Source organism: Elgaria multicarinata, chromosome 10 (assembly GCF_023053635.1).
Source record: "Elgaria multicarinata webbii isolate HBS135686 ecotype San Diego chromosome 10, rElgMul1.1.pri, whole genome shotgun sequence".
NCBI lineage: Eukaryota > Metazoa > Chordata > Lepidosauria > Squamata > Anguidae > Elgaria > Elgaria multicarinata.
Window position 1 is genome coordinate 61165663 of NC_086180.1, and position 19454 is coordinate 61185116.

General features: G+C 38.4%; 1 protein-coding gene across 6 annotated transcripts in view; it reads right to left on the minus strand.

Moving 5' to 3' along the window:
- Positions 1 to 19454, minus strand: part of MTUS1 (microtubule associated scaffold protein 1) — a 116259-nt gene that overhangs the window by 19910 nt on the left and 76895 nt on the right. For 5 of the 6 annotated variants that reach the window (XM_063135568.1, XM_063135566.1, XM_063135567.1 and 2 more), the window contains 2 exons: positions 16787 to 17004; positions 4228 to 4294 (listed from right to left, as the gene is read on the minus strand). In XM_063135568.1, coding sequence (XP_062991638.1) covers positions 4228 to 4294; positions 16787 to 17004 — 285 coding nt within the window. Of the gene's footprint in view, positions 1 to 4227; positions 4295 to 5224; positions 5419 to 16786; positions 17005 to 19454 lie in introns of those variants that run through there. The other variant, XM_063135573.1, reaches the window with a different exon arrangement.

Sequence of the window (19454 nt, forward strand, 5' to 3'; positions counted from 1 at the left end):
AGCTACAAGTCTTGTCATCCCTGCCCATGAGCCATATTAGCTGAGGCTCAATGGCACTGGTGTCCAACAACACCTCATGGGCCACACAGGTTCCCCACTCCTGCCAAAGTGGAATATATCACAAATGGCATAACGGTAACTAGGTACAGTGGTTAACATATCCCAGATTGGAATAAGATCCCTTTCATGTCTTTTTCATGGAGACTTCAAGCTTTGTATTCAACAACCAATAGTACTTTTCTTGGTACGTGTGTGTGTGTGTGTGTGTCTATGTATATGTATGTAAGATGTTCTGTCTCTAAGAGTGTCATCAATGAGTGTTTTATCACATGCTCACTACTGCCCACTTAAGGATGTTTGCGTGTCCTTTGGATGACGTCCACCTCCCACGTTCCCCTGCTCCTTCTGCTCATTTTTCCATCAAAAATAGACCCCTTTTAATCCGTCTTTTTTTTTTAAAAAAACACCAGAATGTGCTGTGTACAGCTGTGTACAGGAAAAGCAATGTGATAAAAATGGCCCCTGAATGGGCCATGTGGTTGTTGCTATAAAAATATATCTGGAACAGACTTGAGCTTTATGTCAATCCCCCAAGGGGCTAATTGGTGAGCACCAGCAAATTTCAGGATGCCTGTGCAACCAAGACTTGCAATTCCCCCCACTGCACACTATATTTCAACAGAGCCATGACAGCACAGCAACAATGGTTCCAACTCCAACCATACAAATTGGTACGCAAGGTAGGCCAATACCTCACAACCCTGCAATTGGCTATTTAAACTTTCAGGCCAATCCAGTGTTTCCCAGTTTGTTTGTTTGTTTTTAAAAGACAACTATTTATCTGGGAATATCTACTATAAATTATTACTCAAGTGTAGGATCCACAGACACTTGCAATTTTATTTGGTCCTATACGCTTTCAGATAAAAAAAATCACCCATCGGTGAGATTCACAAAACAGAACAACTTCAGACATCAGAACATGAACTGGGTATGAAAAATGCAAGTCACTTTCACTTTTTAGGCACATCCATTTAGAACTAACAACCTCAAAGCAGCCTGACTAATCAGCTTTGCACTAGTACTCTCTATGCTCATATGAAGAGCTCACTTTCACCAAAGGCCATAATATCTTAAGAGTGTTGTTTTTGCAACCTAAAAGATGTACTTCTCCTTTCAACAAGCTGGATGCCAAAACAAGGTGAAACAGTGAGCTATCTTGTGTCCATGAATACAGTCTTTTTATATTTTATTTTTTTAAAGAAAAAACATGTTTTCCACTCCCTAAGTCTCCTGGCATCAGTTCTCTGAAAAATGGAAGGGAGTTTGCCATCACTGCTTAATCAAGACTTTAAAACAAAATTTTTTAATTTTTTTAACATTATACACAAACATCAATTAAACTAACATGAACACAATTAATAATAACAATACATAATATTAATAACAAAATACTAATGAATAATAAGTGCACCCCACCCCTAGGATCCTTATTCTCCTTTCCAAAATTGTAATGGTTCTTGTAAAGGTTTACTCCCTTTCCCCTTTATGAACACAAACTCTACAAATAATCTCCATATTTCTTCAAAATCATTTCATTTCAATAACCCTTTTTTAACTTTAATACTACACGTCAACTTATCGTTAATAGTGATATCCCAAACTTCCTTATACCATTCTTCTATTTGATAATCACCTTGCTCTTCCATTTCCTGGATATCATTCATCTTGCTGCTGTCAGTAAATTAACCAAGGCTTGTCATCAAAACTGTTAAAAGTTCAGTACTATTCTAACCTGTATAGCACCTTCATATTAAAAATGAGCGGGGAAGGGGAGGACAAAAAAGCCCTCCGCCTGGCGCCTACACTGTACTCCTTTCGTCGCCAGCTGAAGACCTTTTTATTCACTCAGTATTTTAACACTTAATTTTAACTTAAATTTAAATTATACTGTTTTAACTCTGTATTTTAACCTTATATCAATTTTGCTGCGTGGTTTTATCCTGGTTGTGCTTTTTATATTGTATTTTGTATTTGTATTTTTAACTTGTTGGTTGTTTTATGATGATTTTAATTTTTGTGAACCGCCCAGAGAGCTTCGGCTATTGGGCGGTATAAAAATGTAATAAATAAATAAATAAAAATAAATAAATAAGATTGAGAAGATCAGTAGTAGCATTTGTACACAATAACTTCTGCTTATACAAAGTTATTTCATGTGTGCGAAATAATTAGAGCCAGGGGCAAAGGCAGCATTTCACTCTCCCTTGTGTATGATAGCGGAGCAACACAACCACCATCTGAAAAATAACCACTTTAAGAAACTATGTTTGTGCACATGATTTACATAAAAGCCTTTATGGCCCAAGACAGAAAAAAGGCCCTTTACTTAACCTATTGTAAGCTCCTAATAGCAAGCCGTGAGACAACAATTAAGACTAGTCTTGAATATATTAAGGCCACATGTGACTGAAGCTGTGTTTTACAAATACAATCTAAAACCTAAGTAGACATTTCTAACTGGAATACACAACACATAAAGGCCTCTTACAAAACTGCTACTTAAAACATTACCCTGCTTTAAAAATGTGACAGCTAATTATTCTCATAATAATGAAGGGTGTACTCCAACCACATTTATCAGGCCCAGATTCAATCAATTTCTATCGCACTTTGCTAAGTGCTTCATACTATGACCAGGTTTGCACAATTTTCCATGCACATGCAGGAGCATGCAAGTGTGCTGCCTCCTACGTGCTCCTCACTTCCATTTTTAATCAACAATCTATGATAGGCCCATTCGTAGGCTGTTGAGCATGACATGCAAATAGCAAATGCTGGGTTGTTAAGGGGCCAAACAACCCAGCAGTTAATTCAACGACAAACCATGGATTAAACATTGGGCTGTTTAGCCCCTAAACAATTCTGTTCACATGTCACATTTACAACTGGCTGATCATAGGTTGTTGATTAAAAGCAGATTGAGAAGTTGAAAGTATGCATTATTAATCCCAATTTGTACATGTAAACTGGGTCATTATCTCATTGATTTGTGTGGTAAGCCAATCTTATCTCCATATTATAGAGGAAGCTGAAGCGAAGTGTCAGTAGCTCGCCCAAGACCACCCAATGAGTTGTGCCCAGAGGCAAGATGTGAAATGGTGCACACCTTGTTCTCTTAATCACCGTATCACAAGTTCTTAATTTAAATACTCCTATGGTCCCTAGATTGTGTCTGAAAGCTGTAGGATACTTTAGACTCCTGGATCTGAGGACAGAGACAGTGCTCCAACCTCAAACCCAGGAGTCCGAGCTCTCCTCCCCCTCGGCGCAGAGAATCGCACCAGCTGCCTCTCCGAGGTCACAAAGGTGACCGCAGAGGGAAGGTAAAAGGGGTGTTCCCGTGAGTGGAGAGGAGAATGGGGAGGCTGACTTACAAGGGATCCTCTAGCCCTCCCAGCCTCCTTTCCTCCCACTCTCCAACGCCTCAGCTAGATGGATGAAAATACCCATCTAGCTGAAATGCAGAGCAGAAGGAGCATGGAGACAAAGATCACCTCTGCACTCCTCCCACTCTGCACAGAATGCTTGTAATCCTCCCGAGTTCAGAGGCTGATGGGCATCCAGGCAAGATTGCACCCCAAAGCTTCTAATAAGAAACAAACCTTCTAGCAAACTTAAGCCATGCCCCATTTCAAACCATTTTAAGAATTACAGTAATCTGCTATACTGCTGCCTTGAAGCATTTAATCTATTTACTGTAAGTGACATTTTTCCCCTTGTTCATTTTAGTTTGTTGTTTACTAAGGCCCAGCATGACACACCATGATGAATAAAATATAGCATATTTCACAGTTGCTTCAGTTACTGGAAAAATGTGAAACATATGTCTGCAAAGTCATTTAAACAAACAAGAACAAATGCATACTAAAACACACACACACACACACACCACGCACATGCATGAAAGTGAAATGTTTTGACCATCAGATACATGTTTCCAGAGGCGGCTCTGGAAGGCTTAGTCAAGTTAGTGCCAGGAATTCAAATGGACCCAGGGTCATGTAGTCAAGACTCCAGAGAAATGCAGAGCATAAACGTTTGAACAAAATACAGTCAGGGGATTAGATTGTGCTGGTTCAATACTATGACCTATGCCTTAACTCAGTTTTGCAGCTGCATTTTTTATTTTCAAATGAAAGACAACACAATTTAGCATGTTCTTACCCAACTCTCCACGAAGATTGAGAAGTTCTAGTGATAACTCTTTACGCTGTTTTAGTACTTCCTCCCTCTATGGAAAAAACAACACACAGTGTTAGTGAACGCTCCAAACAGAAAACATGACACCTTCCAATAATTAACTTGCATGCTATCTGTAGAATGACAAGAGACAGGAAAGAGAAGCCAATATATGAATCATCCAGGATAACAGTTTTGTAACACTAGAAAAATACAGATGGCTCTGAGTGAAGGAAATGGGTATGTTTAAATAAGAATCTTGCCACTGGTTAAGTAAAATCCATGAAATGTTTACTTTCACATCAATAAAACCTTATTCTGCCAGTTAAGTATGGGGGACTTTATTTAATCTTTAAACAGTATAGAACTAGTATTCAACTAACTTTTTAGGATCCTTGATGCATGCCTCTAACCCATGACTTTTGAGGACTTCATGCAGAAATAAACATTACGTGTAATGTACTTTGTAACAAAGGTAAACATAAGCTTAGGCACTGAATGCTTAGTCTTCTACACTGATAAAGCCCTGCTGCAAAATCTCAAAGGCAATAGAGGGTGCAAGTTGCTTTGTGCATCATAATTTCAGACAAAACCCCAATTTACAGGATTTCTTTTGTGCTAACACTTTAGTTAGCACAAAACCAGCCTGAAATTTAAACTTCACAAAAGAAGAGACATGTTTGAGGCTTTCTATCCACTCCCACTTAACAAACGCAGTATTAAACAAGTTCCAAGGCAGCCCGGTGAAGAGTTTAACTAAACAAGAATCAAGCAACACCCACATAAATCTACCGTGTGTGAGTGTTTCAGTACACTCTTTGCCTCCTAGATGCAACCGCTGCTGTGGAGAGCTTAATAATGCAGAAATCCCAAGATCCACTCGCTTGCTGCTGGACCCATTTTCACCTTGCATGCAGCAAACCCCTGCTTAAAACCCCTTGACATTATTCCAGAAGAGCACTACAGAACAAATACTAATTACCTTTTTTGCAGCACATTGAGAATACAGGCACATTTTGCTGCTAGAGCAGCCCATCGTACACAGCTTCTGCCCCAGCTGCTTCTCTGCCCCCCTGCATACATACGCACAGCTGGAGTGTACAGGTGGCAGGCACTACCACAAACCAAACTGGTTGGGCCACATTTAACTCACTACTAGGTAGCTTCCCATTGGACGCAACTGCCTCAGCCCTCCCTTCATCATGCTTTGCAGCAGCTACCGTACTTCTTCTACTTGTCTCTCCCCCAACACAGAAGCAGACACTGCAGCTTCTGCACTTGGCACGAGCAGCCAGTGATTACTTAAAGCCATAGCCCTTTCGTTTTTTGAAAAATGAGAACCAGACATTACGAAGATCGATTGCCACTTACTCAAATATCAGCTGGTACTGGGGGGGGGGGGGGGGAGAGGAGAGAAGAGGAGAGAGAAAACATCCTGGCCACCTCTATGGATAATGGAACTTATTTTTAGCTTTTCTGAATTAGTTATCCTAGGCTTTCACTCTTAATTTATAACAGAAAAAAACAACAACGTGACATGAATTGGAAGGAGGAGACCAAACAAAGAGGCCTTGCCAATATTACTATAATATTATCTGTTATGTAGCTTCATGGGTGTTCGTAGCACTTTACATGATGACAAGCAAAGGAGATAAACCTCTGCTCCAAGGAGCTTACAATTTAGATCCAGGCGGTGAGTGTGGAGAGATGGATGCGTCAGGAACAAGAGATGAATGTGAGCAAGTGTAGCTATGCAGACACGATTTTAGCATCAGTTTTGTGGTTGCCCTACCAAGCACCATATGGTTTACATTACTCACTATTTTTCCTATTTTGCAAACAATTAGTGACTGGCCTGAGTCTACCTCTTCAGCTCTTACCAGAAAAGGCAGGATCTACACTACTGCTTTAGGATGGTATTGAAGTGCACTGAGAACTGTTGGGGTACTGTACTGACATCACTCTGATTGAAAAAGTCAGGGTAAATCCCGACTTTTCAATCCACAGATTAGCAGGAAAGCCCCACGGTGTCTGCGAAGCTGCACCTGCGTCGTCTGTCAGAGTGCAGATCTGTAGCCACTGCAGAGCTTTCCCACATAAAGACAGGCCCTGATCTGGCCTAAATCTAGCTTTGTAAATATTGTTGGGGGCCTTCTTGTACTACTTGGGCTATTTTTGGTGAAAACTATAAATATTAAAAACAACAACAGGATTTTAAAATCCTTTCTCTTCTCCCAGGCATTTAACAACATATGCTAAGTTTGTTTGTTTTTTAATGGACCCCAGAACTGTTGTTGTTTAAAATTGATACTGTTTTATACTGTTGTTTTTATATATATTTTTGATGGTTTTAAATTTTGTATACTTTTTTAATGTCCACTGTTTTTAACTTTTGTAAACCGCCCAAAGAGCTTCAGCTATGGGGCGGTATATAAATTTAATAAATAAATAAATTTTATGGATCTCTCTCTCTTACACACACACACCTTTTTCTTCTGTTTTGTTAGTCATCCAGCTTGAAGAATTCTGGGAAACACAAATCTTGCTCACTTCTTTATAAAGACCAACAATGTCACACATATTATAATTTTTGATTCCACGCCCCCTCATAGATCAACATGCCTACCTGCCATTTTATAAATTTGAGAATTAGTGTTTATATTTTGAAACCCATAAGATACTGCAGGAACATCCACTCCCAAGGATGATTAGGGTGCATAAGGAAACGTCTGTATAACAGTTTCCATACTCCAAATTCTATATAGAATATTATTTTTATTTATCAACAGCCTAAGTATTTTTACAAGTAGCAAGTACACAAGGAACTACGGTAGCTGAATTTTTAAAAAAACAAGAACTGCCATGCAGACAGACAAGAGAGAAAGCCCCACCTTGAGAATACATTTGTTACTCTCAAGACCTTCATTCCAACTGCAAATTGGTTTAAAACTCACAATAAGAAAAATCCACTTATCTGATAACCCGATTAGTAGCCAGCCACTCCTACTAACTCTGGGTAAGAGCAACAATTCAGATATTGTTCTTCGAGATCTTGGGGCAATATAGTAGAGATCCACCCATTAGATTGGTAAGAATGCATTACTGTTAAAATGAATGGCCTACTATTCAGAAAGCAAGTTGGATATACTAAATTTGAGGTGGAAATATCTTTCACTGAACCAACCTCTTGTAAGACTAAACTGCAGAGAGAAAAAAAGACTAAAATATTTTAATGATAAAGTCAATTAGCACCCAGGGTGGGTCATGTAATCACTCAAAATCAGAAAACATTAACCAGTTACAGCAAATATTTGTTAGATTTAAATGATGGTGATGAAGAAAGAAAGAAAGCAGTGTGAAGAAGGTCCTACGAATAATATCATGTCCCACAAAAAGAATTATGGAAGCTTTAAGCTAGTTTAAAAGGCATGATCCAAAGAGGTGCTTAAACTCAAGCAAGGAGTAGTGTTAAATAGAAATGTAAAAATTTCTGGGAGGAGGAGTTGTTTTTTTGGAAAAACTAAATAGAAAATAAGCAATATTTTTTTTAGTGCTCATTCCAGAGATTTAATACTCTTTAAAATCACTTTGTTGCTTTAGAAGAGCCTTCCACACAACCTGGTGTCCTCCAGATATTTTGGACTTTAGCTCCCATTAGCCTCAGGCAGCATGGTCAAGAATGTTGGGCATTGCAGCCCAAAACATCTGGAGTGTACCAGTTTGGAGAACACTGATAGAACACTGATAGAAGAATGTAAGGCAGCCTTTATACCCCTAAAGTTGTACTACGTATAACTTAAGTTTGATCATAAAATTATCATTATACTTAAAAACTTTTAAACGTAAACTCAGTAAATGTGCAATTATCTGAATAAACTATGCCTTTAAATTCTATATATGAGAATTTTATGAACCAAATTAGGTTCCTATTAAGTATGACTAAAGGGAACTTCAACATTTGAATCATTCTAGAAGCAAGAAGCAGGAAGAAATGGAGGCAGAGGAAGACTGGCACACAGCATCTGTTTCTGTCTATATGTCTACCTGATCCATTACCTCTTCAAGTAGTTAGTAAAGCTTTCTTTATTAATCTTTTTTTCCTTTTATTGTGAATTTAACAAAACAGAAAACAAATCATGAAAAAAAAAGTGAAATAAGAACAGAAAATTACATGCTTAGAAGTATTAATATTCCATCAAGTCCAACATTATTATTATTTTAAAAAAAGGGGGGGACATTATGCATACGTTTCAAGAAAAGCAGACCAAATATCCATATATTTAAGTTAGTACATATACAAAGTTAGTAAAGCTAGGGAACAATCCTATGGCCCCTAGACAGCATCTAAGAAGGGGTAAAGAGGGTGTCCCAGTGGGCGGTGAGGGAGCTGGGACAGCCAGGATATGAGTTATCCTGATACCTTTTCGGCCTCCTTCCTTTCCCCTCTGCTGCAGCCCAACTCAATGGGTAAAAAAGCCCATTTCGTGAAAATGCAGAGCGGGAGCAGCAGGGAGGTGAATATTCCCCCTCCTACGCTCCTCCCACTCGGCACTGGATACTTTGAGCATCAAGGCCATTCATAAATCACAGGATTGTGACTTACGACACTGACTGGCAGGCTAACAGTCATCAGCAAAGCATGTTATTTGTACAGGCTAATTCTGACATTTTAAATATAGATTCATACTAGTTCGGAAAGCATATAAAATGTGAAGATAACCACACAATACTGATTCTGGGGGAATGGGCAAAATATAATTGCCCATTTTTTTGTTGTGCATTGATTTCATCATATAGGTTCTGTATAAAGATCACTGCATTCCAGTTTTTAGTAACATTCAAACGGAAGCCTATCTTGGGAGAGGGAGGAGTTCATTTTCAAAAGTTATTTCTTAATCTCACATTGTAACTTTGTAAAGAATTCCACAATCATTCAAGTCTGGTCTCATAGGTCACTATTTGTATTTGATGGGAGCACTGTGACTAAGGGACTAAGCAGTGATTTTCCAAAGGGAAATAATTTGAATTTGGGATCAGTTTGGATTGAAAGTATCCAAATGGGTTTCATCATATATCCAGGGATCACACAAAATCAAAACTAAATGAGGTCCCTCCTTGCATTTTCACTTAATTCCTTTCTCCCATATTTTAAAGCTATTCTTTTAAGCTTGATAAAAGCAATGGTGCGGACATACAATAAAGCAGGAGATTGCTCACCCGTGAAGGCAGGAATTAATTTCCAAGAATGCAAGATCTGCAAGTTGCAGAAAACCAAAAAAATTGCTAACATTTCACATCAATAAATGCTGCAAATTGGGCATGTACACCACTCATCATATGAAGACAAGATTAAAAAAGGAATGACCAGCACAAGACCCTATTTTTGTAAGATTCTATTTTAAATGGTAGAAGTTGCCATTCAGAGCTGGGCTTAACATTAGGCGTAGAGGCTGCCACTGCAGGGACTGGTGGTACGCCATGAAATGAACTTGGCCTCTAAGATAGCCTGCTGGCCTCGAGTACAGTGGAAAGCGCTGTCCCAATGCCAATGTGGAATTAAGATTCAACTGACAATTTAGTCAGATTCTGTAGATGGGTTTGGTGGCGGAGTGGGGAGGGACATTTTGCTCTTTGGCTTATGGAAGTGAAATGGCTATCAGCATCATCAGATGAGCTTTTTATAGCATGTTTGCTACTGGCCACTTATGGATGTTCATGGTTCCTTTTGACGATGTCCATGCATCTCCCGCTCCTTCTGCTCTATTTTCTGTGACAAAATAAGACTTGGTAAATCTGATTTTTTTTTCCTTGAGGCAAAACTTGTCGCCATGTCATGCTGTGTGCAGGAAAGGCAGAGTGATAAAAACGCCCACTCTATGGGCCATGTGGTAGTTGGTGCTTCTTCTTTCTTCCCCATGTGAAGAAAGACGAAGCTGCTTGCCCCTAATGTGGGACAGAAAAGTGACGGTAGGGAAACACGATCCCCCCGTCTGATGATGTGCTCTGTCTTTGCAGGTGGTATACTCCACAAAATCTTTTGTGGATTTTGCTTAACTGTTGTTCCACTTATGTGCTACTGCTGGTGGTAAGGGTGAGGAAATTGGATCCCGTTACTACAGCAACCAGTGTATTGCATTGCGATGTGCATTCAAATATGAGAGAGAGAGAGAGAGAGATTTGGCTGTTGTCTCGTTTTTCTAATACAGGGGTGCAGAACCTGTTGCAGCCCAACAGTGCCAAATTCCATCTTGGAGAAGCCAAATTCCAAGTGCCAAATTCCATCTTGGAGAAGCTCTCTGCCAGTAGTGGGAAGGGCCAAAGGCAAAAGGAATGGGACCTAAATAGCAAACATACCAGCATGTTTTATTTTAAAACTCTTACTGCTAGTAACTAAACCTAAGAGGAAGCCATTTTAACCTTTCAGAATGGGGGAAAAACTGCGTAAAAGCTGGGAAACCATCCAATGAGAAGTGATTAGAGAGGGAGCATGTGCTTCTGGGGAATCTCGGGGGAGGGGACAGATTTCAACCCCAAAAGGCTGGATTCAAACCTCGGACTTTAACACATGTTTCCTTGCAGACAGTTTTGCGTTCCTTTATAAAAGGGTGCAAATATACTCGCAAAAAAAGCACCACCTCCATTTTGGCAACAGGGGTAGGAAGTGCTTCCAGACCGATGGGGCCTAGGACTAATAAATCATTGCTCTTCTTCTGTAAGCTGCAAGAGGAACTGCAACTGACTGACAATATCTGAGGATATTGTGCATTTTGTGTGTACACATCCCATCATGTTCCATCCATACCACTGACCTGAGTGCTACTTTTCAAACTTTTGTTAAGGAGCGTGATTTTGACATGGGTAGTGCCTTAGCGAGCAGCTGAACTCGTCACCATTCAGTAACATTCACTAAACCCTTGACAGTGGGCACCATTTTTATAACCGGTTTTAAAAAATCAAATCAATCTGTTAAGTAGCACTAAAACATTTTTCTGACTCTATTTCTTTCAAAAAATATATTAAAATAGCACAAATGACTTAAATGAATGCTATACCCCTACAACGATCAAGGGAAAGCCACTTTCCAGTCACCACCATTTAAGCAAGGTGGTTAAGGGAAGAGGTGACACTTTTGTTAATTATTCTTTCTTATTAGCAATATAGATGTATAGTGGTATACCTCTATAATGCTACAATACTTTTCCTCTAGAGTGGCATTATAATGGTATACTCTTTTAACGTTAGTTTTGAAAAAACATTAACAACAGATTTTTCTGGTTAATGCCATTAACCTATCTTGCTAAAATGGTTGTGACTAGAAAGGATTATATACCATTGTAACATTACAAACGTATCATAGTATAAGACTTTCATTTAAATCCTTTCCCTCTTTCTATGCCTGTAATTCCGAATCCCCAAAATGTCTTCTCCATAGTCCTGCTCAGTCCTACTCCATTCTTGTAATCACAACCCCTCACTTCCTCTAAGCCACCTAGCCCAGGATCTTTCTGCGTAGGCATAGAGTAAAAATAGCCAATGCTCCCCACATCCTGTCAAGCAAAAGGGAATGTGTTAAGCAAGCCAGAGGTCCTCTGGGTAGTACAGAAGGCATTCCAGCACTATTTCCCTTTCCACAGCTCACAGATAATGGATGTGTGCTATTGCATCATGACTCCCACTGAAGTAAACAATTTTACTTTTCTTCTCCCTAGCAAGGAAGGAAGTATGGGGTCTTCTGTGCTCCTAATATGCAAGCTATCTCTTAAGAGCCAGAGATTTTTAGACAAAACGCTGTCCACTTTTATTAGATGTGTGGGGTTTACAGGATGGAAAAAGAGTGTTTCTGTGCATGCTAATCAAGTATTGTTTATTATTTTTCATGGTACCAAAAAACTTTAAGCATGGAAAATCTGAAGAAATAACGTATCCTTTTAGATGCAAGGATTAGAATTACTACTCAAATTATTTGGTTTTATACCAAAATGCAATTGTAGCAGACTTACCACCTCTTTCCTGTAGCTGGATATTAAATTCAAATGTACCAATCAATTGAATCCAAAGAAGGCATGATTTTTTTTTACTAGTTTGCAACTCATGTGTTGTAATAAAAGTGCTAATGAAATAGATACGATGAAGTCTGAATAGCTCAATACATTCATGGGTATTTAATACTGTATTTTAAAGATCTTACATGTATATTTTCAAGAGAAAAGACAGATCCATACTCTGTTGAATTCCAGTTTGGGGAAGAGGTTGTCATATAGGCTTAGAAAGCTACTTCAAGGAAGGAAACATTTATGTTTGGATGTTTTTCCAGCCATGTTTTAATTGAAAGCCTATGATTAAGAAACAGTGAGCCCACCTCAATCTTTTCCCCAAGATCAGGGTACAGGAATAATAACAAAGGCTGTGACATCAACAATTACCATGACAACAGAGGTGTCACTAGTATAGCTTTATGACCTCACTGTCTCTTGCTGCAGGTCTTGTAATAGCACCCCACAATAACAATAAAAACAACAACAAAACTGTTGTAGTGTGGTAAAACAATGCACGCTTTTGAAAGAAATGTTCCTAGCATATATTTCTCTTCAAAAACTAATTTCTCCATGCATGTTTTCGGTCTTGATACCTGCCCACCCCGCCCAATATTTATCGACAGCTTGACATACTCATTGAGTTACCTTCCCCATCACCAAACATCTCCAAAACTAAAATAACACTGCTGAATATAAGCCAAGTTTATCTTTAAAAGACAGAATGACAAATGAAATTTACTGCCAAATTCCAACCACTTTTACATAAATAAATAAATCTGTAAAACATAAAGCATGTTGAGCATTAATAAAACAGTGACAGGTATAATTAATTAATACTTGCAAGTAACTTGAGCTACATGAGAATCCACAGTTTACTCAGAGGTCACTGTGGCAGCTTGCCAAATATTTTATACATTCAGAAGTGCATATTTTATTTGTTTAAATCTGTCAACTGTATTCAGCAAGTGTAGAGGGTAAAAGTCACACTGTGGTAGCTTTAACCATATTTAAAAGAAAAGAAAAGAAATATTCACAATTGCCTTGTTTTATCCTAGTTGGTTTCTGTCTACTAATTTTTGATTTGACAGCAACAGCTTAGATGACTTGCTTATCAATTGCTTCACATTCCTGCTCCCCCCTTCCCCCCCTTTTTTTTAGGTTTGCTAGTTGAGAAAAGAAAGATGTAGGGCAAGAATGCTTTTGCCTATTGAAGAACTTCCCACACAACCTATTGATGTCACTTGCACCCTTTCAGAAGGCTTTATGGGGTCTGAATTATCTTTAATTTCAACTCATGGGAAGGTCACAGTTCAGCCTACCTATTCTATACTACCTATTCTATAGTGCCTTTTATCAGCTTAGGTTGATATACCAACTACGCCCTTATCTGGACAGAGATAGCCTAGCTACAGTTATCCATGCTCTGATAACCTCTCGTTTGGATTACTGCAATGCGTTATACGTGGGGCTGCCTTTGAAAACGGTCCGGAAGCTTCAGCTGGTACAAAACAGGGCAGCCCGTTTACTAACAGGGACTGGCCGGCGAGATCACATTAAGCCAGTCCCTTTACAACTTCATTGGCTGCCAGTCCAGGTTCGGGCCCGATTCAAAGTGCTGGTATTGACATTTAAAGCCCTAAACGGTTTGGGGCCAGGTTATTTGAAGGAATGCCTCCTCCCTTATGTACTTGCCCGGACCTTAAGATCATCTACAGAGGCCCTTCTCCGTGAGCCCCTGCCAAAGGAAGTGAGGCAGGTGGCTACTAGGAGGAGGGCTTTCTCCGCTGTGGCACCCCGGTTGTGGAACGAGCTCCCCAGAGAGGTCCGCCTGGTGCCTACACTGTACTGCTTTCGTCGCCAGCTGAAGAACTTTTTATTCTCTCAGTATTTTAACACTTAATTTTAACTTAAATTTAAATTTTACTGTTTTAACTCTGTATTTTAATCTTATATCAATTTTGCTGCGTGGTTTTATCCTCGTTGTGCTTTTTATACTGTATTTTGTGATTGTGCTTTTAACATGTTTGTTTTTATTATGGTTTTAATTTTTGTGAACCGCCCAGAGAGCTTCGGCTATTGGGCGGTATAAAAATGTAATAAATGAAATAAAAATAAATAAAGTTAGTCTACCAAGTACTTTACACTCTGTCACATCCTGGTGACAATTCTGAAGTGCAAGGCAACATTAATTTTAGAGATGGCAAATGGAGGTGGAGAAGATGGCCTTGAGCTTATTGCTGTCCCGAGTCACACAAATCCATAGCTAAATAGGGATTTGAATGCATTTGTCAGGGAAACAAGCAGACTTTTAAGGGCCCAGAGTAATGGGCAGTGACAGCCATGAATAGCAGAGATGGGAAGGATTGGCATGAATATAGCAGACCAAGCAAGGCAGCAATAACAAAAACCAACTAGGCACACATCAATACTCCAGTTGGAAGATGTATGGAAACATGGCTTACGGTTGGGTATGTGTGGAAACATATCTGTAAAGCTACGTTATAGTTCAACAGGATTGAAGGGGAAAGGGGCAGGATACAAAAGTAAAAGATATGAGGATGGAGATGGTAAAGATGCAGGTGTAGGGAAAAGTGGAATCAGAGAAACTAAGGAAGGTGATATGGGGAAAAGCATTGGCAAGGGGAATGAAACTTGGATAGGACAGTCCTTATTTCATATATAATTTGGCTGAGATGTATTAATAGTTCAGCTCTTATTTCTCTATATCTGTTATATAAAGTTGTGCTTTTTAGCATGCTTATTAACTTCATTTCATAGCACTAAGGACTTTACTTAGCCAGACATATCTATTAATTAAGCATAATTAACATTTAAAATAGCTGACGTAGTTTGCAAAGTTCAGTCTATCACACAGCAAACTACTACTCTTCCAATTCAGACAAAACCTTTATCAAAAGCTTGTATACTGGTTTTATACTGCCTTTTAAAAACGATTTTTTCCCAATACATGCACCAGCTAGAAGAGTAAAGAACTGCATAGTTCATTTTGATTTCTATATTATTTTTCTTTAGATTCGCTTCTAATATTGAAATTTTATATAACAATTTTAGCCCTATATTAATTTTGTTCTTGTTTTGGGGCGTAGGGAGTGGTAGCATTTAGAATATTATTTCAAATCTTGAAGGTAGAGCTATTGACTTAGAATTAAGTGTCAACTTTACCAACTTGTGATTCTGGGCAAAGCAAATTTTAATTAACCTGTAAAGTTAGCCAGAACAGCATTAATATTACCTAAAACTTACAATTTGATAAGGGGCTGTTGAATGGGGGAACTTGCAAATAGCATTATGTCCCATGAATATTATTTCCGCTCTGTGCACTTATGTTCACAAGCAGTAGATGACAGATTCTGTGTAATCTGAACAGATTTGGCACTAAGTGCCCAAGCTGGTAAGAATTTTAAAAATAAAGGCATTTCAGTTCCAAGTTATATACGTTTCATTATAGCACATGGTTATGTGTTTAATCACTTGATACCACCCAATGAAGGATATCCAAGTTGCCGTTTTAAACACACATTTAATGTATTGTAAACATTGCTTTGTATTTTGAAATATTCCATACTCTCATTAGTAAAATGATAAAAATCTACTTTTCCCAATCTGTATATAGGGATGTTCAAATATCACTGTTACTACCCCATCATTCTCTCTCTTTCTCTCTCTCTCTTACACACACACACACACAGAGAGAGAGAGAGACTGAGCTTTTCTAGGTGATGCTGTTAACCTACTGTATCTACTTCTGGTTTAATCATAGATTTAAGATCAGATTTCTATACACAGAGCTTTTCCTTTCCTGTCTTCTCTACTTTTTGCTACATAACCTCTAGGTGGAACTGTAGTATAACGGAATACAGAATTACACTAGCGAGGACTTGTGCTTTGTTTCAGGATGACCGCCCCCCCCCCCCCGCATTTTCCCTGTTTCAAACACCCTACAAAAGTGATCTTAAAAAAACAGAAGCAAAACTGGGGGACCACATCATCTAAAGTACCCGGAAATAGCTGTGAGTGAGGAATACATGCGCATAATAAAAGCCATGTGTAGGAAAGGCTGCTGTGAGGCAGAAGTGGCACTTTGCCCATGTTCCTCACCTGCCCTGAGATGGAACATAGAAATGAACACACCAACTGGGAGATGCAGCCTTTATTTGAACATAGAAACTTCCCTAATAGTAAATATATACTATCTTCTCTAGTAGTTTAAATAATCAGGGTTAGGGAAGTTCAACTAATGACAGGATCTTCTAGTTTGGACAATCATGTTTACAACATGGGAAGGGAAATGGGGTGGAGAGTCAACAATCCCAGAGTGCAGATTTGTGTTACTGCAAAGTACATCTAGACTTGTAAACATATAGGTTCCACCCAACCACCCCCCAATTTATATATTCCACGAACAAGTTAAGCTAGGGTAGGTGAGGTGTAAGCAAAGCAAGCAAACTGCTACTAATTAAAAGCACATGCAAAACTCTAAACTTTACCTCAGATTGCAAGTGTTGGATCACAAGAGCTAATGCTTCAAATTTCTTATTAGTGCTTGCCAAGCATTTCTTCAATTGTTGGATAATTCCACTTTGGTTTTCACATTTTCCTTTGTAGTGTGTCAGCTCATGTGTTTTTGCTTCTGTTGAATGCACTTCGGTCGAAGCCTGGGTTTGTATACATGAGTTCTTAGGACTCTTCTGTTTACCCTTGTCAACTGCAAAAAAGGCAAAAAACAATTTTCAGTCAGAAAATACTAAGAGCACAAACAAGGTTCAGGTTCAGGGCACATGAAACCACCCAGGACTGGGGTCTCCCTTGGTTGTTAAATGAAAGCAGAAGTGGACAGGAATGCTCATTTTTGGATAGGTGCTCACAAATAACCCATGGTTTGTAAACCATAGGTTGTTTGATCATATAAACCAGGTCAATTATTTCGACTTTAGTAGGTTTGTTAGAAGTATTAGAGGGTCTTTCAAACATATACTTTTTGTACATATACCCTTTTGGCAAAGCTGTATTCTCAAATGCAATAAACTGCAGAATCCATTTTATTTTCAAAATAGTGTTATAAGCATACTTAGCATAACATTTGCACATTAAGACATTTCCATGGACATTTTTATGCTCTTAATCACCTTTACAATTACAGCTTAAGATATATGCCCTCCACAGAAGAGCTTCCAACTAAATATAGCCATCTTCTTACCGTTACTTGTAGTTTATTATCTTTGTACTGAAAAATTCAAACCCAAAGTTAAGGGGCCGCCCAGATCCCTTAAACAGTGAATTTATTGCTCAATCATTATTAGATAATGGCCCTGTTCAGAAGACCCCTTAAATCATGTCTTCAAAGCTGTGGTTTAAGGTGTCTTCTGAATGGTGCCAATATGTTAAAAGATGGAGGGCAAGATGAAGTGAATGGGTGCATCTACAATTCCAGCATTGTAAAATATTTTTGAGAATTTCATTATTATGCTATGCTCATTGACAATTATAAAAGATGTAGATCTTTCCGTGCTTGTAGCACCATTACTGATCAAGGAGATTATACAAATGTTATCTCGTTTTATTTTCCCCAAGGATAGATTTCCAGAATTACTCTATAAAGTAATGTCACCAAATTCAGTGATACAGCTTATCATGTTTTTGGTCAGTTTTGCATTTGTAGAAATACTCTTTCAATTTTTATACGCTTGACAACTTGATACACCCACACTGCATAAAGGCACTATGACAACCCTCAAAGATCAACAAAGAAAATTCATTCCAAAACTAGATTTAGAATACAGTATGTGCTGGCTTTCCTTACTTTGGTAGCATGAATGTATAGCTTAAAACATTTTAAATGAGAAGTGTCAAAAGGAAACAGGATAACTTTGTACCACAAAATAAATACTGAAGAGGGATGAAGAACAGAACATTATGTCTTAAAAAATAGATGAACAAGATACAAACAGCTTTAAAGCTTAAAACATTCTAGGCATAGTGAAGTGTGCAAATTACAAGACACATCAGCCCCACCAAAATGTTCCCCTAACCTCAAAGTCCATTTCCGTACAGCCCCATCTTCTAGGCTCAAATACTGGTGGGGAGGGGGAGTCTTCAGCTTGAAAAAGATATGAACTGACAGGGTGGGCTTTATAGACCAATATGTTGCCTACTCCTGTTAGATTTAAGTACTCAAATCTATCCTTCTGTACTGCTCAAGATTAGACAGTGTTAACCTGGCTGATACCCAATAAACCCATAATTACAAATGAATATCTGTCTTTTGTAAGTGGCTAATCCTGGGCACCTTTGAGCTACTTTAAGTTCTGAGCTGCTCATTCTTAAATGAGTGACATAGAGTTTCAGGTTCTCTTACTCATACCAACTGCGTAAACTACATTTAGGCTCATCTTAAAACATTTCACTACTAAGAACTCATGCACATACACTGAAAAAATACTGCTTATCTTAGCTTCAAAAATTTGGATCTTAATAAATTAATAATAGATATATAGATAAAATAATAAACTATCAACGGACTTGTTAAGAGCTGAACTCATAGAAAATATGCACCATTTTGTGTTCTGAAGATAACTAATTTAAGTTCTAGAAGATACATCTTCCTGTTTTAAAAAAGCCCATCCCACCCCCCATGGCTGTGGAACTTTACAAATTAACCTGATTTACTCTGGAATAATTTTTGGAAGAATGGACTAGTTCACCAAATGCATAGACAAAGAAGACAATAAATACACACTGCAGAAGTAAACTATAAAATAAACTTGGTTCTTACTAAGACAAAAACAATTAATACTAGTCTGTTTCTTATTCCCTTCTCCAATATGTTAGTTATATACCTAAGTATTAATGAAACAAGGACAAGAAATTAACTGAACTAGAGCAATGAATATGTATGAATATAGTAAGAATACCCAGTAAAAGTGAAGTGTTCCCTTCTTAATGCGCAAGCGGTATTAATTCTCCTTCATCAAGGCTGTCCCATTGTGAATGGGCAATGGGCACAGGTCGCACATGAAAATATGATACTCGGCGATCATGCAGATAAACAAGCCCTTGATAGAATATTGAAGGCTCAGTAATAGTTGTAGTGAGGTTAGTTGTAGCTAGATTTATTGTGTGATTTTATTATCATATTGTCAGCACTCCCTCCTTTAT